Raw genomic sequence first — 27,441 nt, forward strand, 5'->3', positions numbered from 1 at the left:
ATTGGGCTCAATGAATGTGCATATAGCGTCGTCCCAGATTAACCTGTGCAATATACTGGTATCGCTGTATTTTACTATTGATTGACTATGATCTTGGACTAAGTGAGCTGGCTTTATAGAGGGGCATTCACTTTATGGAATTTAAATATTTTTAGTGAAAATAAAGATTAGGCAGAAAGTGTTATCCCTGATTAACCTGTGCAGCATGAACAGGCTTATCTGAGACGACACTTAAGCACATGCATTAAGCCCCAATTGAGAGAACACAGCTGAATTGAGCAATCAATAAAACAAGAGTGCCATGGTGGCCCTGGGTCGCTCACCTGAGTACTTTTAACGTTAAGCAAGGGTTGTTAACGTTGTTTTGTGAAAAGAAAGGTGTTTGTTGCTTCGGCAGATACATACATTTATGCCTTATAAGTAGTTTTGTGTGTGTGTTTATGTTTTTTAAATAGACCTGTTGCAACAAAGCTATGTTTTGGATAAAAGTAATATGAGGACAGTTATTTAATAATGTGCATCAGCAAACTAAAATGGAAGTACTTTTTTCACAAATTGTTGTCCAGCTTTGAGATCATGAGATAAGCATCTCAGCATCTTTTGATGTTATAGGGGATGACTAGTTACAACCTGTTTTACAAGAACAGCTTTAGATACCAAAAACAACTGTTTTTATCAATATATTTAGTGTTTATGAAATAGATTTTGCATAATTAAATACAATATGTTAAATTGTTATCATATATCAAAGTCCGTTATAAAGAAACAAATGAGTATGAGAATATGTACTAGAAATTCATAATTGGTCTTCTTTTAAGGTACAAAACATAACTTGACCTATCTCATAGTTACAAATGTGTGCAAATATAGAAGTAAACACACACAAGACATTGGAAAAATTATCATATCAAAACAACTATTAGTAATTTTAAATGCACAAAAAATCTGTAGCATAAATACATAATTTTTGCAAAAACAACTGCCAAAACAACTTTTCTTTTTAACCAAATAGTTGTTTGTGCTTCTTAAAAGATGTGATATAATATTGTGTTTTTTTACTAGCAAATTGTTAACATTTTTGACATTATAGTGTTTTTAAACAACTGGAACAATTCAGACTCACCGTGCAATGATATTTCCAATTGAAACAACATTAAAACCTGTTAAAATCACAAATCTTTGATAACCACACACAAACTACTGACTAACTAAAAACTGTAGGCCTAAAACCTTTCAAATTGTAATCTTATGAATGGTGTCCATCTGATATCAATCAAAGGTCTTAGGAGTGCCCTGTTAATTGGGGCCAATTTCCAAGGAGTGTTACACAAATGGCTATTTAAAAAGTCATCAATCAACACTATTGTACTGGAAGACTGCAAGCACAGGTATAAGAGAAAGTAGGATAAGGGAATGGAAGGACAAATAACATTCATATGTAACAATTCTTGTTGTTTTATTGGTTTTACCACTATGTTGAATTTCTGCAAAAGATAAAGATAACAATCTGAAGTCATGGCAATAATTTATTTGAGTAATGCAATAATTATAATTTAATATTTGGGTTGTTGTTAATGTGTCTGAATCCATTATCAGTATCATCATCATCATCATCATCATCATCATCATCATCATCATCATCATCATCATAATCATCATCATCATCATCATCATTGTGCACCAACATCTTCATTACAACGAGTGTTTTAATATAGTCATATTAGGAAAACTGCAACATCCCTGGCAGCCATGTTTTTCAACAAACTGTAACCATTTTTGAACTGAGTTATCATAAGAACAAATCTTCGGACCAAGTTCCATGAAGATTGGACTATAAATGTGATTTCTAGAAAGTTAACAAGGTTTTACTATATCCATATAAGGAAAACTGCCCCGCCCCCTGTCAGCCATGTTTTTCAACGGACCGGAACCATTTTCAAATTCAGCCGAGCTATCATTAGAACAAATCTTCGGACCAAGCTCCATGAAGATTGGACTATAAATGTGATTTCTAGAGTATTAACAAGGTTTTACTATAGCCATATAAGGAAAACGTCCCCACCCCCTTGTGGCCATGTTTTTCAACAGACCAGAACCATTTTCAAACTCAGCTGAGATATCTTACATTCTAACCAAGTTTTATGAACATTGGACTACAAATGTGACTCCTAGAGTGTTAACAAGCTTTTTTTACTATGTAAATATAAGGAAGATGACCCCCCCCCCTGGCGGCCATGTTTTTTTACCGATCCGAACCATTTTCAAACTCAACCGTAGTATCCAGGAAGCAAATGTTCTGACCAAATTTCATGCAGATTGGACCAAAAATGTGACTTCTAGAGTATTCACATGTTTTCACTATATACATATAGAGAAATCTGCCCCACCCCCTGGCGTCTATGTTTTTCACGGATATAGACCATTTTCAAACGCGTCTGAAATATTAATAAAACCAAAGTTTTGATCAAGTTTCATGAGGATACATAAAAAATTGTGACTTCTAGAGAGTTCACATGGTTTCTCTATAGCCATATAAGCAAAACTGCCCCGCCCCCTGGTGGCCATGTTATTCTACGGACCGGAACCATTTTTGAACTCAACCAACATATCATTAAGAAAAACATTTTGACAAAGTAACATGACGATTGGGCATCAAATGTGACTTCTACAGTGTTCACAAGGTTTTTCATTTTTTTGACCTAGTTTTTAACCGAGCATGACCCAGTTTCAAACTCGGTCGAGGTATGATTGGGACAAATGTTCTGACCAAGTTTCATGAAGATCGGACAAGAAATGTGGCCTCTAGAGTGTTCACAAGGCAAACTGTTTACAAACAAATGTGGACGGACGCACGACGGCCGGCGGACAAAAGGCGATCCCAAAAGCTCACCATGAGCACGTTGTACTCAGGTGAGCTAAAAAGGTGACCATGATGCAAAACCAGGTTTTCAACAGTTTACCTTATAATTTATAATAATTGAATTAGATTTCACTATCCCTTCTTGGCATGCAGGTACCTACGCACATTGTTCCAACAAGAGTGCCAAACTGTAATAAGATACGACCGTTCGAAAGTTTTGGACACCGTGAAATGCACTAAATGACCTCGAGACCTAGTTATTGACCCGACATGACCCATATTTGAATAATTTGGCCTAGATATCATTTAGATGTAACATCTGACTAAATTTGGTGAAGATCAGATGAAAACTACTTCAATAAGAGAGCAGACACCATGCTTAATGCTTGAAATGCACTATGTGACCTCGTGACCTCGTTTTTGACCCGGCATGACCCATATTCGAACTTGACCTACATATCATCTACACACAACTTCTGACCAAATTAGGTGAAGATCAGATGAAAACTATTTGAATTAGAGAGCGGACACCATGCTAAGTGCTTGAAATGCACTAAGTAACCTCGTGACCTAGTTTTTGACCCGGCATGACCCATATTTGAACTTGACCTACATATCATCAAGACACAACTTCTGACCAAATTTGGTGAAGATCGGGTGAAAACTACTTCAATTAGAGAGCGAAGACCATGCTTAATCCTTGAATTGCACTAAGTGATCCCGTGACCTAGTTTTTGACCCGTCATGACCCATATTCGAACTTGACCTAGATATTGTCAAGACACAACTTCTGACAAAGTTTGGTGAAGATCGGATGAAAACTATTTGAATTAGAGAGTAGACACTGCTGTGGACGCCGCCCGCCCGCCAAGGGTGAAACTATAATACGTCCCATTTTTAAAAACGGGGGTATAAAAAGAAACCTACATCCTAACTTAACCCTTTCCTCCATAAGAAGCAAAGTTAAAATGGCTTTTGCAACCAGCATACAACCAGAACAGCCTGCGAGTAACTGACAGTCTGTTCAGGTCTTATGCTGTTTGCTGCTCATCAGAAACTAAGGGTTGGAAATGAAGTCTTTAAAAGTTGAATCTAGTTAGAAAGGTCTGTGCTGAAATGTATCTTTCAAAGGACTACAAATGCGTAAAAATACATATCTAAGGGGTAAAGGGTTTAACGCTGTCTCACATTTAGGTCGGTTAACTGGCAGTGCCCTGGAGGGTCGAGGGGGTGACATGGCGTCCACCGTGTCTCCGAGCTCGCTCTCGAAGGAGGACGACCAGCCACGGCCAGTCAACATCAGGTTGTTACCGATGCTCTGTCGAGGCTCTGCACTGAAACGACTGAAACATGGATAGAAATGAGCCTAGCTCTTTTACGATGTGAAAAAGGGGTTTAATGCATAAGCGTAAAGTGTCGTCCATATTAGCCTGTGCAGGCCACATAGGTTAATCAGAGACTACACTTTTCGCTTTTATTGTATTTTTTGTTTTATGGAAGAAACTAAACTTAAATCCAGTTTTCGCAGAAACTTTGTTCCTGATTAGCTCTTTCATTGCTGGAACCAAATTTTGAAGGACTTTGCAAGCAGTTTGGATCCAGATGAGACGCCACAAAACGTGGCATCTCATCAGGATCCATACTGTTTGCTATTCTGTTAGTATTCTTTGAAAAAAGTCGAAGAAAATGCTAATTTTAGAAATTCTGCAGACGACATTTTAGCAGATGACAAATTTCCCAGCATGCAAAGGGTTAGCCTGTGTGGACTGGAAAGGCTTATCTGGTACAACAGTTTACGCACATGCATAAAACCCCCTTTTTACAGAAAGAGGCTCAAAAAAAGTTAGGCAACGTCAGGTTGTTCTCAATACACTATCTAAGCTCGGCAATGAAATAACTGAACCATGGATATAAATGTCAGGCTGGTACATGACTAAAACACAGATAGAAATGTTAGGCTGGTACATGCAAGTGTGTGTTTTAATTGCAGAATCACAGACCTCACCATTTTGTGGAAAAATGCTTTCAATGTTTTTAAATGTCTATCATTGAACTCAAATTTTCATGATGAAAGCCCCGCACTGCTTCGTCAGCTATATTCATTGGTAAATAACTCAGGAATGTGTGGTTCACTGATTATAAAATAAATGTCTTACACATTTAACCTTCATGATAATGAAATACTTTTAGCTTTTATTTAATCTCCAATGAAATTTGTAAGTTGTCTCCACTATCTTATGTAGACAGACCAAGTGACTTATATTCTGGTACCCTTCCTGCTGAAGTGCATATATGTACTGGTACCCTTTCCTGCTTAGGTTCATATAGTCCCTTCTCACTGATGCTACCAGTGAGGCCTCAAAATGCTACTTCTAGACTCACCAAAAATGTGACCTAAAAATTTTCAATTGAAGGTCTAAATAAACTTTAAAATCATTTAAAAAAATTATATCTCAACATTCAGTTTATTTCCCATTCCATGACTTTTACATAACGCCAGCAGACACCCATGAATATTTTCAAATATTTCATAGGCTTATTCAAGATAAATACTCTGAACTTTGGCTACATCACTGCGTCTGTGCTCAGCGCAAAGGATGTAGCATGGTTCAGTGTAAGGAATTCCGGACTACTCTCTGAATGTTAAAACGACACAAGTTGTGGCCCAGTTACAATTACGCGTTAAAATCTATTTCGCAGAATTTCAGTTATGCTTTCAAGATAAGAAAACAATCAAAACCAAAATACAAACATGTAGTAGAGTGTCACGATAAGAAGAAAATCGTTTAATTATCCAACCACAATGATTGCCGTACTCCTTCAGCACGTCTGGAAATCGTTCCTGAACGCCTGGATAGGCTGCCCTTATTTACAAGTTTGCTATTTCTGAATTCAATTTTGTATCAAAAAGCATTGTGCTAAAATTTGCCATTTACAATTCGCAATGAGATTTTAAATGACCCTTGTCATGCGAAAGTGAGTGTTATTCTATATGCGCCCATCATATATACATTGTATATAGCCCACTCAGCCTGCTCATCTCTCAGTCTGGTCAGGAGAAACATAATGAGACCATAACATATTGAGTGATTTTTTTTTATTTTTTATTATTCAATATCATACATATAATGTAAACATGTATATGATCATACACCACAGTGATTGTATAAAGCAATAAAGTTCAGACATGTTATACAAGATATGCTTATATATATATATTTTTAGAGAGAAAAGAAAAGAACAAGAGGGCCTGAAAGGCCCAAGGTATCCCCCGCAACATATGCTTTGTTTGAGGATGGGTGCAAATTGGACGGATGAACATAATGATTGATGGACGGACAGAGGACAATAACACAAAACTAAGACAAAGGAAGGTTCTTAGGCCTTCACAATTTATTTCAAACCAAGTTTCAAAGAAATCCGCCAAAGCGCTTCCAAGATATGGCTCCGGACACAAAAATGCCTATAGTAACAAGCATTTTTTCAAGATACAAAGGGCCATAACTCCGTTATTAACAGATGGTGTACAATGTGCATACGAAGTTTCAATGAAATCCGCCAAAGCACTTCCAAGATATGGCTCTGGACACAAAAGTGACAGACGGACGGACAGCCGGACGGACAACGCCAAAATAATATCCCTCCGCCTCTGGCGCGGGATATATACTCATACCAAGTTTCAATGAAATCCGCCAAAGCACTTCCAAGATATGGCTCCGGACACAAAAGTGCCTATAGTAAAAAGCATTTATCAAGATACAAAGGGCGATAACTCTGTTTTTAACAGATGGTGTACAATGCCATTTGGCGTGCATCATCCTCTTATGCATATACATACTCATACGAAGTTTCAATGAAATCCGCAAAAGCACTTCCAAGATATGGCTCCGAGAAACAAAAGTGCCGGACGGACGGACAACGCCAAAACAATATCCCTCCGCCTCTGGCGAGGGATAACAACAGAGGAATAGTTATGAAAAATGATTCATGTGTCATTACTGAGGGCTATTTCTTTCTCAATCTGGATTTTTAGTTTAAGACTATTGACAAAACAATTAAAATTTGGTACTTGTTTTTTGTACTTCATGTTTAAGATAAAATATTTCATCAATATAACCATAAAATTCACAATATTATTACCGTCTATTGATTTCAATTAGTTAATTCTGAAACTTACATTTAAGAAAGATAGTTTAACGTTTAGTTGCTGTTGTTCAAGAAAAGATGTTAATTGATTCCAAATAGGCTGGATGTGTTTGCACTCCCAAAAAAGATGTTCTATAGTTTCAATGTTTTCACTGCAGAAGTCACACAGATTTGAGTTAGATAATTTGCATTTAAAGAGATATTTATTTGTAGCTGTAATTCTATGGATGTATTTATATTGAAAATTTTTCAGTGTGCTTTCAATAGTTGCTTTATATGGCATGGTAAATATGTGTTTCCAATTAAGTTCATTTTCTCCAAAAAGGACTTTCCATTTATTTTGGATTTTATAGTTTTCTGTAGGGTTTTTAATGTGTAGTTTGTAAAATATTGTATTTGTTTTGTTTTTTCTTCCAAGTATGTTTTCTACAAATGTTGTTTGAGTACATGGTGTATTATTTGTATTCATTTCAGATTTAATATGTATGGGTATGCTTTTGACTAGTGTGTAGTACTTCAGAAAATTATTTGAAGGTATTCCGTATATGTAGCATATATTATCAAAAGAGTAGAAATCCTTAATTCTATAGTCATATAATTGGTCGACATATTTAATGCTTCTTTCAAACCAATCTTTATAGAAAAACGTCTTATTGTTTGAAGTTATGTCTTTAATGTCTTAAATGTTCCATAAAATTGTTTTACTGCTGGTTTGGGTTTCTAGGTTATAAATGGCATCACTCCACGCTGATAGAACATCAGACAGAAATATGTTTTCGTTTGCAATTTCATGTAAGATAGTATTGCTGATGTTACATTCAAAGAGTAAGGAGTCACCATATTTTTTTAGGATTTTCTGGTAGAATAATTTCCATTTACTCGTATTGGTATTATCTAGGTATCTTTTAATCCAGCTGCATTTGATTGCATTCAAGAATGAGTCAATGTTCGTTAATTGGATACCTCCATTTTCTACAGATTGAATTAACTGAGTTCTTTTTATTTTATCAGGCTTACCGTCCCATATGAAATTAAATATTGCTGATTTTATATCGTTAATAACATCATTTGGTGGATTTGGGAGAACTGTTAATACATATATTAATTTAGGAAGTGCAAACGTTTTCAATACTGTGTTTTTTCCGATTAGTGTAAGTTTACGATGATGCCATGATTTTAAGCAGTTTTCAAAATTCTGTAATTTAGGTAGTATGTTTTTAAGAACTGTATCCTTTTCATTATTTGTGAAAGTAATTCCTAACGTTGTGGCATCATTGGATGTCCAATTAAATTTCATTTCTTTTTTATATAGAACATTACTTTGTTTTAATTTACCTACTCGTAGCACAGTACATTTACTTTTGTTTAGTTTTAGACTCGATGTCATTCCGTAAAGGGTTAGCAACTCTATTAGGTTATGGAAAGAATCGTTATTGTCGTTTAAAAAGTAAGTAGCATCGTCAGCAAATAGGGATTGTTTGATTTCTTCGTCAGGTTCTAGTGATATGCCTTTTATGTGTTTATTTGATTGGATGTGATGTGATAGATACTCGATGCAAATAATAAATAGCGATGATGAGAGTGGACATCCTTGTCGAACCCCCCGTTCGATGTTAAAACTGTTTGAAATGAAGCCATTGTTAATGATTATACTATTAATATCAGTATAGAATAGTTTGACCCATTGAATGAGACTTTCACCAAAGTTCATATTTTCTAAGCAGGAGAACATAAATGAATGATCAAGCGAATCGAATGCCTTTTCAAAGTCTGCAAAGAATATTAGACCAGGACTATTTGAATTGTTGAAATAGTTTATGCATTCTTGGATAAGACGAACGTTTTCACCACTGTAACGTCCTTTTATGAAACCAGATTGAGATTTTGAAATAATTGATGGTAATATTTTTTTTATTCTGTTTGCTATACTTTTAGATGCAATTTTATAATCATTGTTTAGTAAACTAATCGGGCGCCAGTTTGATAAGGATTCTAATTTTTTTCCAGGTTTTGGAATAAGTGATATAATACCTTGTTTTAGTAGCGTAGTTAAGTTTTCGTTGTTAAATGAATAGTTAAGTGAATTAATTAATGTGTTTTTATATTATTCCAGAATATTTTATAAAATTCGATTGTGATGCCATCAGATCCTGGGCTTTTGTTATTTTGCATTTCTTTTAGGGCTAATCCACATTCATATTCATTAAGCAATCCGACGCACAGTTGTTTTTCCACCTGGTTTAAAGCGTGATGTGTATTTTTAAAAAGGGTGTAATTTCAACATTTTTTCGGTTTCGAAAAATAAACGTTGTTCTTCAAGTATTTGAGTTCCGTTTGTTATATCTTTGCCATTGACTACCATATTTTACCATGTATACCGCGCAGTTTCTTACCTCAAAGTTTCCCATTAAAAAGTTGATGCGCGTTATACATTGGTATGAAGCAATCCTGGTTGCGAAAATGTGAAAAAGTCATTTCCTAAACGTAAATGAGCGTAAAAGCCGCCATTTTGTTATTTCAGACAACTACAGAAAACTACACCCTATAATCTCATAGAGTGAAGGGGCTGTTGTCGAAACAACAAATATTGTGCAAAGTAGGTACGAACGGGGTAGCAACATTTTGGACAAACATTTTAATGTTTGAATAAAATGTGAAATAATGTCTTTGTTTGTGTTTTTACACGTTTTTATTGACAACTTTCGATCAGGATTGTTGTCGTCATAGCGGAGAGCAGGTAAATGTAGGTGTGAACGAGGTCATTTTCGCAGGTATTGGTAGGTGTGAACAGGGTTTTTTTGTACTTTGTGATTGAAAGCTTTTATTGAGCAATTAATTTGTGCCACAACTTGTTGAGACGCTAATTGGCATTTGAGACACTAATTGACATTTGAGAACGTGAAAATATGCAATCGCACCTTAGTGTGTATAAATATTGAACGTTCAACAGTGTTTTGTTAAACGTTCATTTGCTATCGTCTTTACGAGTTTTTATTCATCTTCAAATTAAAATTGCAGGCTTTCCCCGAGGAAGAATTACATGATGTACATGATTTCTTATTTGCCATGTTTTACATGAAATGCACGAGGACTGTTAATTTGTTGTTGGGAAATTACAAAATTGTCAGAAAAATATAGTGCTATGGAATTCATGTTCCGTATCATAATGACGCTTCCTATTGTTGGATACAAAATTAAGCTTTTCAATGAACCGGATTATTGAATGCGAAATAGTAAAACTGGCGGCCATTTTCGGTCTTTTTTGCTAGTTTTTTTTGGTCTTAAATTCTTTTTTTCTCCATTTTGGCTTTAAAAAAATTGGGTGCGCGTTATACATGGGTGCGCGGTTTACATTGTTAAATACGGTACTAATTTGTGTACAGTTTTTTGTTCACTTCTACGTTTTTCAATGTTTGCGAAATATTTTGTGTTTTTTTCATTGTGTTCAACATGCTGAGTGCGCGCTCTTAGTATTATTCCATTGAGATGTGTATGATAGATTCCATCTAATATTTGTTTTTTTTATGTTATTTCATTTTCAATGTCGGTGGGATCATTTGTGTTTGTTTGATGCAATTGTTTTTCAAGTGTTTCAATGATTTTGATGGTTTCAGTTTCAAGTTTGTGTGTTTCTTTTTGTTTAAATGATGTGTATCTTATTGTTGTGTTACGTATATTTCCTTTAATTACTTTCCATAAGGTGTTTGGGTTTGCATCTTTATAATTTTGAACTGTATTTAATATTTCCTGTTTTATTTGTGTTTGATATTGTGTATCTAATAAGATGCTGTTGTTAATTTTAAAGTATCCTGGGCCTCTTTCAGGTTGTATATTGTGCAGTTTAAGTTCAACTAGAGAGTAGTCAGTCATAAATCCTGGTTTTATGTTACATGTGTCAATAATGTTGCAAAGAGATTCAGATATTAAAAAAAAGTCTAATCTACAAAATATTGTTGGTTTTGTGTTTGAGTGCCAGGTGAATTTGCTTTTGTTTGGATATATTGTACGCCAGATGTCTATCATATTGTAGTTTTCAATTATGTTATTTAAAATGTTTCTATTTTTAGGATGAGTATAAAGGTGTCCATTCTTTTTGTCTAATAATGGGTTAAGAACAGTATTAAAATCACCACCAATTATAATGTTTTTATCTTGGTTATTAATTATAAAGGATTGTAATGTTTCGTAGAATGTGGAATCATCTATGTTAGGGCCGTAAACATTGATTAATGTTAATTCTGTTTAGTGTATTTTGATATCTATACTTGCTTGTCTGCCAATTATTATTTCGTTAAAGTTATTGACCGTGATCCCTATATTATTTTTTATCAGAAAGGCAATGCCTTGTTTATTAGTATGTTGTCCACTAAGATAGATGTCTCCGTCCCATTCATCTTTTAAGGTTTGTGCTAAAGTATGTGTCAAGTGACTTTCTTGTAGTAGGCATATACTATATTTTTTTTCGTCTAACCATTTGAAGATTTTAATGCGTTTGTCTTTATTGTTTAGCCCTTTTACGTTCAGAGTGCATAATTTAATCATTTAAAGAGAGGGAGGGTGTGTAAATATTATTATGTGGGTTTGTCCAGTAAGTTTCTATATTGAGTGATTTTAAAGCAAACAGCATAGCCTCTGACTAGACTGCGCAAATGCACATGTTGAGTTTAAGAAACGCTGGTTGAAACGCATAAGACCCATTTTCGCATGACGCGGCTATGAAAGTGTGATTTAAATGTGTCGAAAGAAAACTGCGTTTAAATCAAACATTAACATACGATATATTTCGTTAGTGAAAAAATATACTCACAATAAGGCATGTGAAGACACCAATAATGTGCACTCCCGTAGTATATTTTTTATCTTCTTACACTAATGTGTGGTTTGACACTGACAACACACATTTCATGCGCTGAATATGCAACTTATAAGTGAAAAAAACCCACAATAGTTAAACTTTTGTTTTCATTTTATTTATTTATTCAGAAAAGTAAATTGCAAACTTTATTTCAAAGTCAGCGTTTACGCCGACTACATTTTAAAAAGATATTTCTTGTTCTATTTAGTCGTTTTCGGTTTTAGCGATTATAAAGCATTTTTGAGGTTGTCTATAGTATACCTGTAGTAATTGGTGAACTCATGTCGAACGTTGAACGTTTTATAAATTGAGAACTGTGAATATAAACAAGCTTAACCTTCTACTATTGCGTTGTTAGCACCCGTAAATACAAAAGATCGCTGCTATCTGTTGAGAACAAAAGAACGTTTCCCAGAAATCCCCGCTGTAGAAGCATGAACGTGGTTACGAAACAGATCATTCGTGTTATATTTATTTGTTTGTTATATTCGGTTTAGCGATTATGAAGCATTTTTGTTGTTGTCTATCATAACCCTGATGTTATTGTTGAACTCATGTTCAACGTTTTATAAATTGAGAATATAAACAAGCGTAACCTTATACAATTGCGCTGTTTTTCCAAATCTATTAATAGCCTCAGATTAACAAGCGTAACCTTATACTATTGCGTTGTTACCAACTGTGCAATTGAACTCTCCCTTGTTTATCAGCAGCCACATCTATTAAAAGCCTCAGATTATAAATGGGCTGAGCAAAAATACTACGTCATGAAGACGCAGCAGAAAGTGGACTATTTTAATAATTCATAAACAATCTTAATCATTCATAAACAATCTCTTCCGCGACATGTAAAATACGATCATTGTTTATTGATTCTTTTCTATATAAGCTCCGTTCGAAACTATTACATTTAACACGATATTCATATAATGTTTCCATTTGTGGATGAATATAGTTGGAGAACTCAAACCTGTTGCATAAATTATACAACTCTTTTTCGTGCGGATGTGGCAGGTAGTATGCTCTCCGTAGATAAGCCGAACTGACTTGAAATTTTAAGTAACAAAATTAGCTGGTCGCTATGCGACCAACTGAAAATGGTGAAAAAACCCACTGCCCACCTTCTGAGTGTCCTGTCCTCATCACTGTCTATGTCATCCTCCACACCATCATCTACAACAAGGAAGAGTGGTCAGCAAACATTCATTATCCCTTTACCACTTAGATACGTATTTAACCCTTTACCACTTAGATAGGTATATAACACTTTACAACGTAGATACGTATATAACCCTTTACCACTAAGATACATATTTAACCCTTTACCACTTAGATAGGTATTTAACCCTTTACCACTTAGATACATATTTAACCCTTTACCACTTAGATAGGTATTTAACCCTTTACCACTTAGATATGTATTTAACCCTTTACCACTTAGATACATATTTAACCCTTTACCACTTAGATAAGTATTTAACCCTTTACCACTTAGATAGGTATTTAACCCTTTACCACTTAGATATGTTCATGTATATAACCCTTTACCACTTAGATAAATACTTAACCTTTTACCAATAAGATACATATTCAACCCTTTGCCACTTAGATACGTATTTAACCCTTTACCCCTTACATACGTATTTAAATCTTTACCACTTGATTGGTATTTAACCCTTTACTCCTTAGATATGTATTTAACCATTTACCACTTAGATACATATTTTGACCCGTTAGTAGTCCTTAAGAAAGTTAAATCTAATATCAGACCTTTACTACCAGATTCAAGTTTTAAAGGCTGCTTTTCCAACACTTAGATACTGATGAGCAGCAACAGCATACAACCTGAACAAACTGCGAGTTACTCACAGGCTGTTCTGTTTTTATGCTGTTTGCACATAGCCATTTTCACTTTGCTTCTTAGTGAAATGGGCCCTGAAGTTATTTGTAACGCTTATTATCCATCAATTAGAAATACACTTAATTGTTATGCAGATATTGGACAATGGGTACTTATTTCATAGTACAAATGGGAGAGGTAATGTGGCTGAAGCTTGTCTTATTCAGAAGAGCACTCGCCCTGATAGAGAGATGTTCTGGGATTTGAGTCCCATACTGTTGGCACAATCATAATATCTTTAGCTGGAAGTTATAGTACAGCCGTATAAACAAAATATGGGAATAGTTAATTGAATGAATCTCTTATTGTTATAGATTTTTTTTTAAAGATCTGCAACTTTATAAGTAATTTTTTTATATATCTTGAATCCTATCACATGATCAACTGGGACACGAGGCCAATTTTAATTACCTAAAGGCATTTCTTTGAAGAATCTGTGCTTGTACAAGACAAACAAAGTAAACTGATTACTGAAGAACAAGACTTATATAGCACATAAAATACAGCCATACCTTTCTTCGACTCCAACCCATCAAATGCGGCTGTTCCATACAGGTATTCCTCAATGCTGGCCTGGCCTTCTTCACTGACATCCTCCATCACATTAGGCATCGACTTGCGCTTGTCAGACTTCCTCTGCATCACTCCAATTGCAGGCAGGGACCGTCGATGCTTTAAGAGATAGTCTGGGTTCTCCAGGGTCTGTATACGTTCAACCTTGTCTGCGATAGCGTAAGATAAAACTGGGGGGACAACTTCAGGATGTGGTGGACTCATACTTAACTTTGGCTTTAATTTATTAATTTTGTCTTCTTTCTCTTTAAGTTTCTTTGTTTTCTTTGGGGTAGATACTGTTTCTTTGGGCTGAATGTCACTTTTGGTTACTTCCTCCTCAATGTTAATAGATACCTTGGTGTCCTCCAAGCCAAGTTCATTGAGTATTTTTTGAGAAATATTCAATAGATCGTCTGTACCAACAGACAAGTTAGCAGCCTTGTTCCCTGGCAAAACATCTTGGTCCTTTTCACCAGATGTTGTACTTAAAGCTTTTCCCATTGTCCTAATTGTATAGTCCTTTGTTGCCTCAACCTCCGTTTCACCTAAACCATCAAAGCCATCATTGTGATCATAGCCATATACCGTCTCATCATTCTTTTTGGATTCTGCATCAGGTTCGATATAACTATCAATGATTGCTTTCTCTTGTAGCTCTCTGTTAAAAGATTCCAGCCTCTGGTATCTCCTTTTTAAGTCCTCAACAGGTTTCTCTACCGGACTTTGACCATGCTGCCCCCAACTCTCACCATCTTCATAGTTTTCCTTCTGAAAAACATCAAACTCTTCTTTAACTGTTTCCTCAGTTTCAATATCAGCACCGTACCCTGGGGAATCAACTGTCACAGCACTAGATTCACTTATTCTCTTAACTCCAGCCTCAAGTTTCTCACTCTGTCTTGCTTCACCATTGATTCTGACTTCAAGACCATCTGCTCCTTTCTCACAGTCCAAACCCTGAAAGCTTCTTTCAGATAACGGTGACTGCTCAGGCCCGCCATACATTTTCTTCACATACGTGGCAGGGCTAGCATTCATATGGGGTGGATCAGGGCACGACAAGTGGCTTGAGCTAGAGCATTCCGACATTGCCTTCGCAGACTTTCGCGATGACATTTTCTTTATTTCTTCAACGTCTTGAGAAGTGAATTCTGACGAAGACACAATATAGCTAGACTTTGATGAAGCCCCAAAGGGAGGTTGATCCATAGGATTTTGGGCTCTAGCGTCACTATTTCCCCGTGACCTTGACCTCATTTGCTCGACCTCTACAGTTGTTTCTGTGGTGTCAATAGTTGGAATGTTTGCTATAGAGACGACACTCTTCCTCTTGGTGTTTGTTACTGAAAAAAGATAAAATTATCACTGCAAGATTTGGTTCACAATTAATATGCAAAACCCGTATCCATCAATAAGCTGGCTGAATCAGACATTTAATTTAATATACTAGTATGTGCTCATACATAATTATGCACAAAACACCTTTCATCATTTTAGCACTTTCGTATTTTTATAAATAAATAAAGATTCAATAACAAAATCATTGGTCTGTTAAAATTGTCAGTAAATTGTATACTTATTTACTTATGTATATTATTAAACTTCTTTCACTATCCCTGATTATTGAGCAGAGATTTTATTAAGAAATCATTGGTCCGATAATTTGTAAGGAAATCATACCCATATGAATATTATACAACATTTTTTCCCTATCCCAACCTGCAGGTTTAATAATAGGAGGTGGAGCATCGTTGCTGTCAATCACTCCTGCCAACACGAGGGGGATATAGGCCCACTCATTGAGGACACTGGCGTTGTAGGAAAGCTTGAACTGGAAACTCATAAAACCTGGAATCGCGTAATTAATGTGTTACTAACGTTGTGATATTTTTATATTTGTACATGTTGTGAATGCCCATGTATGCATTCCTTGCCGAAATAAATCATTATCTATCTATCCAAATGTGTGGAACTTGCATCACATCAACTGGTCGCTTGCATAGAAAAACCAGACATAAAGCATTTGTGTAAATTGTTGTTGCAGATTAGCTGGTGCACAGGCTAATCAGGGACGCATGGACTTCTCAGGACGGCACTTTCCACTTTTATGGAATTGTTCATATAAAAGAAGTCTCTCAAATGAAAATCAAGTCTAGGTGGAAATTGTTGAACCACATTAGCCTGTGTGGACTACCATTAGCCTGTGTGTACTACCATTAGCCTGTGTGGACTACCATTAACCTGTGTGGACTACCATTAGCCTGTGTGGACTACCATTAGCCTGTGTGGACTACCATAAGCCTGTGTGGACTACCATTAGCCTGTGTGGACTACCATTAGCCTGTGTGGACTACCATTAGCCTGTGTGGACTACACCTGTGTGGACTACACCTGTGTGGACTACACCTGTGTGGACTACTGTGTGGACTACTGTGTGGACTACTGTGTGGACTACTGTGTGGACTACTGTGTGGAATACTGTGTGGACTACTGTGTGGACTACTGTGTGGACTACTGTGTGGACTACTGTGTGGACTACTGTGTGGACTACTGTGTGGACTACTGTGTGGACTACTGTGTGGACTACTGTGTGGACTACACAAGCTAATAGGGGATGATACTTTAAACATATGCATAAAACCCTGTTCCCGAAGCATATCTCAAATACTATCGTAATACACTTTTGAGCATGTCAGTATTGTTAGACGTTTGACAGCAGATATTATATTTTCATATATATGCCCTAAGCTGTTGTGTGTGTGTGAAATAGGTTAACAAGTAATATTGGAATACAATGATTGGATAAAACATTCTAAACAGATTTTCTCAACATCTATCATAGGGGAAATTATTACAAAGGGAGTATTTTGACAGAAATGTGGTATAAAAATCACACTGAAATCTTCATATCAGTTATATCTCAGACACAATTTTCCTTACAATGATGTCAACCATTCTCCAGAATTCAGAAAGGCTGGCTCCCAGGAATATGAACGCACTTACTATGCAAACTACATATAAGAGCAATTAAAAAAAAAAGTTAAGTTTAAGCAAGAGAGATCCGATTGTAGTGTGTACGAAAAAGTATACAATTGCTATGTAACATCTGACAGAAACCTGTTGTGAGCAGGCACCAATGTTCACTGGGCAGGGCTTATCATGTGCTGTAAGTGTTTACCACTTTTATCAGTTTAAGCCTTTACCACTAAGATACACATTGAACCCTTTACCACTTAGATAGGTATTTAACACTTTACCACTTAGATATGTATTTTACCCTTTACCACTTAGATATGTATTTTACCCTTTACCACTTAGATATGTATTTTACCCTTTACCACTTAGATATGTATTTTACCCTTAACCAATTAGATACACATTAAACCCTTTAACACTTAAATACGTATTTAACCCTTTACCACTTTAATACGTATTTTGACGCATTTATAGTCCCTTAGAAAGTTGAATTTAATTCAAGACCTTTCTTACTAGATTCAAGTTTTTAAGGCTTCATTTCAAACACTAAGATACTGATGAGCAGCAAACAGCATAAATACTGAACAGACTGCGAGTTACTCACAGGCTGTTCTGGTTTAATGCTGTTTGCACAAAGCCATTTTAACTTTGCTTATGCGAGGGAAAGGGTTAAAGTGAAAACGGCTAAGTGCAGCTAGCATAAAACCAGAACTGCCTGCAAGTAGCTTGCAATATCTTTAGTTTTAATACTGTTTGCTGCTTATCAGTACCTTAGGGTTGAAATAGAACCCTTTTAATTTAACTTGAATTTAGAAAGAAGCATTTTCAATTTTATAAGATTTTCTAAGGGAGTACAAACACGTCAAAGTGCGTATTTAAGAGATAAAAGGTTAACAGTATTTGAAGAATTATTGGCCATTTTTTTAACAATAACCATACCTTGAAGGTATGTTTTCATGATCCCGGGCTGTTCACGATCCCGTAAATATGCCACGCTGTTATAGTAGTATCTGCAAGAAATGGAAAAAAACAACAATCTTTATGATAAATCTAACTTATTATGATTTTTTAACCAAGACATTTTGTAAAACATTAATGTCCCATCCCTTAAACATGCATGGCTTTTTAATGTTATTTCTGCCCTAGAGGTTTAAATCAGCCAGCCATAAAAATCAGTATTCTGTTCAAAGTTTTATAGGATGAGGTTTTCGTCCTGATAGGCTGTTTTATGGGCAAAGTTGACCCTTTATCCCTGAGTGTGACCTTGAGATTTGAGGTAAGGAGATAGATGTTACACACTTTGCAATATCTCCTCCTGGTGGTAATTTGTGGTAGGTAATTTAAAATTTTCATGAGGAATGACAAAGTTAAAGTCTGAAAAACTGTTTTAAGACCATTTTTGAACTCTGTGACCTTGACCTTTGAGATAGAGATGGGTGTTACATGCTACACATTTACCTATAATGGTTTACATTTTAGCAGAGTTATTTTAAAATCTATTCATTTAAGGTGAATTGATGGCTAAAACACATGATTGTTACGTTGTTTTAGTGTAAAAATTGACAAATGAATTCTTAGTGTGACCTTGACCTTTTTGATAGGGAAACAGATTTTACAAGTCACTCATCAACTTATGATAGTTAACATTTATGGCAAATTATTTATAAAAAACATTAATATATTGCAAAATTTTGAATGAGACAGGACTTTGCTTACAGACATGAAGAAAAACAAATGCACACACTGACAGTGTCAACACTAAATGCCGCCACTTTCAAAGTAGAGCATATAAATATTGGTGAAGGAATTATCCCTAGATAATTTTGAGTTGTCAAAATCAAGTTTATATTGGAATAGTTAAAAGGTTGATCACATCCTTAACATCCAGGACCTTGTATTATCAAAGATCTAAAGGCAAAATTATGTAAAGACTAAATTTAAGCTCACAATAGATAGACATACATAATCAATATACTCTGTTATAAAAAGACATTTGAAATATTGAAATATATTTCAGCCTTAATCACGAAAAATGGAATTTATGCATGAGCTTAAAGTGTCTTCCCTGATTAGCCGATGCTACAACACTTTTCCCTGTTGTTGTATTTTTCATTTAAAGGAAGTCTCTTCGAAACATAAAATTCAGTTTAGGTGTAAAGCGTCTTCCTTGATTAGCCTGTGCAGTCACACTTTATGCACATAAATTAAACCTTTGCATGCTGAGAAATTTGTTGTCTGCTAAAATGTCGTCTGCTGAATTTCTAAAATTAGCATTTTCTTCGATTTTTTTTCAAAGAATATTATCAGAATAGCAAACAGTTTTGATCCTGATGAGACGCCACGTTTTGTGGCGTCTCATCTGGATCCAAACTGTTTGCAAAGGCCTTCAAAATTCGGTTCCCGCACTGAAAGGGTTAAACCCCGTTTTCCTAGAGAAAAGCTCATTTACTGAAAACAAATCAAGAAAGAGATTACAGCCTAGCTGCTTCTTACAAAAATTGAACAATTTTTTGTCATATGATGTTAAACAAAACCTGTTCCTGGGGTTCATTTTTCTTTTCCTTTATTGACACCAAGAGATGGCAACTTACTGCAGAGTTTTTTTGTCGGCAACCATGGCATCTATATAGCTCTCCATTATCCCATCATTGAGCGCGACCCGTACCCAAGCCTGAAAAGAAACAGGGATAGCCTCGATTTGGAAAACTGGGCTTAATGCATTTGCGTAAAGTGCCGTCACAAATTAGCCTGTGCAGTTTGCAAAGGCTAAATAAGGACAACACTTTTCTCCTAAACTGGCTTTCTGATTAGAAGGGACTTTCTCTTAAATGTAAAAATTCAGAAAAGCGTAAAGAGCTGTCACTGATAAGCTGCTGCAGACTGCACGGGCTTATATTGGACAAGACTTTATCCCATCATCAGACATGCATTATTGAAATAAACCACTGTGGAATAAATTCTCCTCTATTTCAGCAGTGCTGGAATATAGCTGTCACGCGCGGCGAAGAATGTTCATATTACTCTGAATCAACTATAAAGTAATCGTTTTTAGTAAAATCGAATCAGATTCAACAAAACAAACAATTTGATACCAAGATGTAATATATTTTTAACACATAATGCAACTCAAAAAGCAAATAAACATTATTAACAAATATTAAGTGCGCGTACTCGTGACATCATTATTAACACGTCATATGACACAATGCATGTTGTTTCACGCTAAAGATGCAGTTGTTTAGTGTCTTTTTTTTTCATTATTTCTTAAAAATCGGGGACGTAGTGGTATGATAAACAGAAAACAGGTTAGTTACTGATCTTTTTGTAATGTATTAGGCTCGACACGATTAAAATAATGAAACAATGTTTGCTTAAAATATCTTTGGGATTTTCCGTCTAGTTCGATTTTCCTATTCTATTTTTAAAGAAATAATTTACGACTAAGAAAATTGATGGGATAAATCGAATACTAGGCCGGTGCCGAATAAAGCAAAGTTTATCTTGCTCGGCACGAAAAATCTGAACCACTCGCCAAGTATCGTGGTTCAGATTTGCTAAGCCTCGCAAAATAAACTGTGCTTTATTCGGCACCGACCTAGTATTCTCTATTTACGCACATGCGTTAAGTCTATTTTTCCCAGAACGAGGCTCTTTTAATTTCGATTGCTTCTGACAGTTATTGATAATGTTATGATCTGAATCTACAAACAAAAACTGACCCACCTGTAGGGCACACTTTAACTGATCATAGCCATTTGAAAAAAAAATTGGTAAGCCATGAACTAAACTGAGAAAATATTAAAAACCGAAAACCGAATAGACCCACATACAGTTTATGTTGACCATTCCCATGCAAACATTATTTGAAAGAATGTTTTTTTACAATCATTCTATTAGTGAAAGTATATGTTAAATTACTTCAAAACGTAGCATTTGACTTACTTTTAAAGGAGTTAAAAATAAAAAATAAAATAATTGCAAACTTTTCGGCTAAGCAGAAATATAAAATTTTACAGAATGCTACATCACTTGTTGCTTCAGCTCATGCAATAGCAAATATTTCAAATTTATGAAATATTGCATGTTAACCTACCCTACACAATCCAACCTCCGTTGTGATTTGGCCGAGATGTTTCAGCTGTGATATCACCTCGCTGTGTGTAAACTTGGCAACAAAGTTCCAAAAGTTCTAAAAGCAACAAACAAGAGGGCCTGAAAGGACAAAAGTCGCTCACCTGAGATAACAAGATATTATTGGGATAAATCTTCTGACTAAGTTTCACAAAGATCGGAAAATAAATGTGGCCTCTAGAGTGTTAACAAGGTTTACTAAAGCCATATAAGGAAAAATGCCCCGCCCCCTGGCAGCCATGTTTTTCCAACAACCGGCATCATTTTTGAACTCGTCCAAGATATTATTGGGATGAATCTTCTGACCAGGTTTCATGAAGATCGAACAGTAAATGTGGCCTCTAGAGTGTTAACAAGATTTTACTATAGCCATTTAAGGAAAAATGCCCCGCCCCTTGGAAGCCATTTTTTTCAGGCAAACATACCGGTAATTATTTTCATACTCATCCAAGATATCATTGAGACAAATCTTCAGACCAAATTTCATGAAGATTGGACAATAAATGTGGCCTCTAGAGTGTTAACAAGGTTTTACTATAGCCATTTATAGCCATATAAGGAAAAATGCCCCACCCCTGCTGGCCACGTTTTTAAAGCAACCAAAACCATTTTCGAACTCATCCAAGATATCATTGGGACAAATCTTCTGACCAGGTTTCATGATGATTGGAAAATAAATATGACCTCTAGAGTAATAACAAGGTTTTACTATAGCCATATAAGGAAAATAGCCCTGCCCTCGTGGTGGCCATGTTTTTCAACCAACCGGCATCAATTTTTAACTCTTCCAAGATATTATTGGGATGAATCTTCTGACTGAGTTTCATGAAGATCGGACTATAAATGTGGCCTCTAGAGTGTTAACAAAATTTTACAATAGCCTTATATTGCCATATAAGGAAAAATGCCCCGCCCCTTGGCGGCCATGTTTTTCAAGCAAACATAATTATTTTCAAACTCATCCAAGATATCATTAAGACAAATCTTCTGACCAAATTTCATCAAGATTGGACAATAAATGTGACCTCTGGAGTGTTAACAAGGTTTTACAAAAGCCATATAAGAAAAAATTCCCCGCCCCACCCTCTGGCCGCCATGTTTTTCAACCAACCAGCATTGTTTTTGAACTCGTCCAAGATATTATTGGGATGAATCTTCTGACCAAGTTTCATGAAGGTTGGATAATAAATGTGACCTCTAGAGTGTTAACAAGATTTTACTATAGTCATATATTCAATGCAGCCATATAAGGAAAAATGCCCCTTTGGCAGCCATGTTTTTCAAGCAAGGGTTACCATTTCTGAACTCATCCAAGATATCAGTGGGCCAAATGTTCTAAGCAATTTTCATGAAGATCGGAAAATAAATGTGGCCTCTAGAGTGTTAACAAGGTTTTACTATAGCCATATAAGGAAAAATGCCCCGCCCCCTGGCATCCATGTTTTTCCAACAACCGGCATCATTTTCTAACTCGTTCAAGATATTATTGGGATGAATCTTCTGACCAAGTTTTATGAGGATCGGACAATAAATGTGGCCTCTAGAGTGTTAACAAGATCTTGCTATAGCCATATAAGGAAAAATGCCCCGCCCCTTGGCAGCCATGTTTTTCAAGCAAATGTCACCAATTTTTTAACTCATCCAATATATCATTGAAACCAATCTTCTGACCAAATTTTATGATGATTGGACAATAAATGTGGCCTCTAGAGAGTGAACAAGGCAAATGTTGACGTCGAACAACGGACGACGGACAACGGACAAAAGGCGATGACAAAAGCTCACCATGAGCACGTTGTGCTCAGGTGAGCTAAAAACAATACAGACATTCTAAGAAGCCAAATGGTAGGTTTTTAAGGATATATTTAGGTTGTTGTTTTCAGTTCCAGGTTCGAAGTACACATTTCTGTACATTTCAAGGTTTTACAAGGCCATTTGCTGTACATTTCAAGGTTTTACAAGGCCATTTGCTGTACATTTCAAGGTTTTACAAGGCCATTTGCTGTATATTTCAAGGTTTTACAAGGCCATTTGCTGTACATTTCAAGGTTTTACAAGGCCATTTGCTGTACATTTCAAGGTTTTTACAAGGCCATTGGCTGTATATCTTAATGTTTAATGAAATCCTTTATTGTGCATTTCAATGTTTGACAAGCCATTTTCCTGTTCATTTCAAGCTTTAATAAGCCCATTTCTTGTACATTCAACATTTGACAAGATATTTTTATGTACATCGGTGCTTCCACAAGCTTTCAAAAGTTGGAAGTCCTGACATCCTAGTAAACTCTTAAATTTTGGATGTCCCAGATGATTAAGTTGGAAGTCTCAATTTTATTTCTATGAATATTTTAGTAAACCCTACCCTCAATTATCACGTAGCTGTAGACAAATTGTGTGTAATTCAGTTCTATAAATGGACATGATGAAATATACTTGTACTGAAGTTATATTGTTACCACATAAAATTAATAACAGGTATTGTTTTCACAACTTACTGGCCATAAGTGAATAATTGCTCACCATTTGCATTTAACTTTTCATAAAAAACAACTGCTTAACTTAACAGCAATTGTCTACGGTAGAAAGGTGTGATGATGATGCCCAACACCATATTTAATGTACTGTTTAATTACCGGATATTACGAAAATTTTAAAACTTTTTATTCAATCTGCATTAAACCCTCACTTCATGACTGACATGTATCAAGAGGTAAAGATCACCAGTTATTCCTGCCCTTATACGAATTCTCATTACCGATTGGACGCTTAACAGCACAGTGCGGGAACCGAATTTTGAAGGCCTTTGCAAACAGTTTGGATCCAGATGAGACGCCACAGAACGTGGCGTCTCATCAGGATCCAAACTGTTTGCTATTCTGATAATATTCTTTGAAAAAAATCGAAGAAAATGCTAATTTTAGAAATTCAGCAGACGACATTTTGGCAGACGACAAATTTCCCAGCATGCAAAGGGTTAACAGCACAGTAAGGGTCTGGAAAGTTACCGCAGAATTTCTCATGGTGCATCCATGTCAGCATACATGGCTGTGTAATGTGACTTAATTATTTGATTATCTGATATCTCTTATCCGTGGATTACATTTTACCCCATGTCGCTTTTATGACGCTTGCACGCGGAGTTAACGGAGTAAATTATCATATTAACTTTTGTGATTTTTATGTCCCGTGTATAAGACAACAGTCAAACATGCGGATTATCGGACGTCTCTGTGACTTCCACCATTTGTAAAACAGATGTACAACTACTGTTTTTGGGCGTTATTAACGTCTGGACGTCCATTAACAGAAACACTGGTACATTTTATCGTTTTAAAAGCCAATTTCCTGTACATTTCAAGGTTTGACAAGCCCATTTCTTGTACATTTCAACGTTTTGCAATCCCATTTCCTAGTACATTTGCACATTTCAAGGTTTGACAAAGCCCTTACCTATACCATTTAAGGTTTAACAAGACCATTTTCTATACAATTCAAGGTTTTACAAGGCCATATCCTTTATAATTCAATGTTTACCAACCCATTTCCTGTACAATTTAAGGTTTTAACAAAACATTTCAGGTACATTTCAATGTTTTACCAGTCCATGTCCTAATACACTTCAATGTTAGACTAGCCCATTTCCTGTACATCGCAAGGTTTTTACAAGCGCAATTAATGTACATATCAAGGTTTGACCAGCTCATATCTGGTGCATTTTATTGTTTTACAAGCACATACCTGAACATTTCGAGTTTTAACAAGCTCAAGTCCTGCACAAAAATGTAAAACTATCACTACATGTATGTAGATAACATTTACATAAAATCCTATTTATCTTATGGCAGTCTTTTGTTGTTTAAATCATAGGACAATAAAGACACAGATGGAAGCTTACATTTGAGTTTTGTTCTGGGAAAACTGGGTTTAAATGCTATGTGTAAAGTGTCTTCCAGGCTTAGCCTGTGCAGTCAACACTGGCGAATCAGGGATAACACCTTCTGCCTAAATTAGATTTTCTGTGTGGACAACACAGGCTAATCTGAGATGACACTTTACACACATACAATCAGCCCTGTTTTGTCAGAGCAAGGCTCATTTGACTGAACCCTTCTCCACTTAGAAACATATTTTGACGCATTTGTAGTGCCTTAGAAAGTTATTTTTAATTAAAGACCTTTCTTACTGGATTCAAATTTTTAAGGCCTTACCTCAAAACCTTAGATACTGATGAGCAGCAAACAGCATAAAACCTGAACAGACTGCGAGTTACTCGCAGGCTGTTTTGGTTTTATGCTGTTTGCACATAGCCATTTTCACTTTGCTTTTAAGTGGGAAAGGGTTAAAACGAAAGTGGGTGCACATACCAGGGTGGTTTGAGCGGTGGCTGAACTTCCGACGCCAACATAACTGGCAATCTGCAAAAGAGCTGCCAACATTAAAGTGGTTCTGTGTCAACAAGAGATTTGATGCAGTTTTACACTATATGAACATACCGTTTTAAGCATACATATATACAGCTCTATTTGGCCCCATTTGGAAAAGAACTGGTGTGGCGCAAATGGAAAAAAAAATGCGCTAAAAAACCTGTTATTGAACATTTGCATAGTGCACTCTTCAAATTGAGAATTATGGATCTTTTTAATTGCGCACACATCTAAACAAATAATTTAGTTTTTCAGACAGGATATGCGATTTTTGTAATTTTTCCTTGATTGAGAAAAGGAACATTTTCTGGTACTTTAAAAAAAGGGGAAAAAAATTGCGGACATTAAATTTGATTTAATTTATTTGAAATTTGTTACAAATGATATAACTTTCTCTGCACCCTTAGAAGCCCTGTTTGTATTAAAGGTTTTGAGTACTGAGACCACTGTGTGTTTCATTTGTTCTCTTACCTTAGTTATGGCCTTTGCCTTGAGTCCATGTAGGAATACGGCTTCAAGACAATTGCACACTGAGTTGGCTGTATCAGTGCTGAAAGAAACAGAAGATTAAAATTAAATTCACAAGTTAATGTTATAAACTTTATAATGTATGTACCTAGGCTAGATTCTTTTTTCCACAACTTTTGAAAACCTCTATAAATTAAAGAGTGTGCACAAATAATTTATTTTAATGTTTATAGGTGTATTATTTAATACTTTTATCTATACACATGTGTATGTGCATCATTTCATCAATATAATCTCATTAAAATTTTAAATACTGGTAAAGCAAGGAAACAACTATAAGAAACGTATTAAGTTTATTCTTCTATTAAAATTAAAATAAAATTTTACCTGCACAAAATATAAAGGTCCAATTATGTTTAAGGGGCCTTTTCACATTTGGGTAAATTGACCAAATTGAAAAAAGTTCAGACAGATTTGCAAATTTTCGTTTAAGTTATGATATTTGTGAGGAAACAGTTATACTGAACATTTACCATGCTCTAAAATAGCCATTATATGCATCTTTTGACGATTTAAAAACCAGAAAATTATAAAGCGTTGCAACGCGAAACAAATTCATAATTTGGAGAGTTCTGTTGTTGTCGTTATATTTTGTGAAACTACGAGGATTGCTTATGTAAAGTATAAAATACATCAGAAATTGTATACGGAAGGATGGCAGAGTTGTCTAAGTCATAGACTTTTTACTCCAGGACTCCAGGGTCAGTGGTTCGAGCCCTGCAGAGGGTTACCTTTTTTTTCTTTTTTTAATTTTATTCTTGATTTTTTACTGGAGCTTTTTATATCCAATGTTTACATTTATCAATATAAATCATTTAATGACAAACTTAAAAACATGCCAAAATCTGTGAAAAGGCCCCTTTAATTATGTTTGACCAACTTGCAAAAGTTACCTATAAACTGCCTGGTCCTCAGTTCCAATGCTTTCTTTTTGGACTGTCTTCAGTGCTTTGGAGAATTCCTGTGTTATTGCAATCTTGACGTCATTCTCCTTGGCTATTTCCACCTCAGAGGGTCCTGTTGAATAGAACATGCAAATGATCCTTTCCATGTACAAAGGCTTATT

At 35.5% G+C, this 27,441-nt stretch overlaps 1 protein-coding gene across 2 annotated transcripts in view; it reads right to left on the minus strand.

Annotated features, from left to right (window-relative positions):
- The window catches only part of LOC127881514 (uncharacterized), a 61,079-nt gene that overhangs the window by 27,274 nt on the left and 6,364 nt on the right, over positions 1-27,441 (minus strand). For both annotated transcript variants that reach the window (XM_052429429.1, XM_052429428.1), the window contains exons 2-11: positions 27,269-27,392; positions 26,319-26,397; positions 25,788-25,838; positions 21,386-21,481; positions 19,884-19,963; positions 18,232-18,302; positions 16,036-16,164; positions 14,274-15,659; positions 12,983-13,034; positions 4,049-4,203 (exon numbers count right to left, since the gene is read on the minus strand). In XM_052429429.1, the coding sequence (XP_052285389.1) occupies positions 4,049-4,203; positions 12,983-13,034; positions 14,274-15,659; positions 16,036-16,164; positions 18,232-18,302; positions 19,884-19,963; positions 21,386-21,481; positions 25,788-25,838; positions 26,319-26,397; positions 27,269-27,392 (2,223 nt within the window). The remainder of the gene's footprint in view (positions 1-4,048; positions 4,204-12,982; positions 13,035-14,273; positions 15,660-16,035; positions 16,165-18,231; positions 18,303-19,883; positions 19,964-21,385; positions 21,482-25,787; positions 25,839-26,318; positions 26,398-27,268; positions 27,393-27,441) is intronic.

Source organism: Dreissena polymorpha, chromosome 5, assembly GCF_020536995.1.
Source record: "Dreissena polymorpha isolate Duluth1 chromosome 5, UMN_Dpol_1.0, whole genome shotgun sequence".
In the NCBI taxonomy this organism is placed as follows: domain Eukaryota; kingdom Metazoa; phylum Mollusca; class Bivalvia; order Myida; family Dreissenidae; genus Dreissena; species Dreissena polymorpha.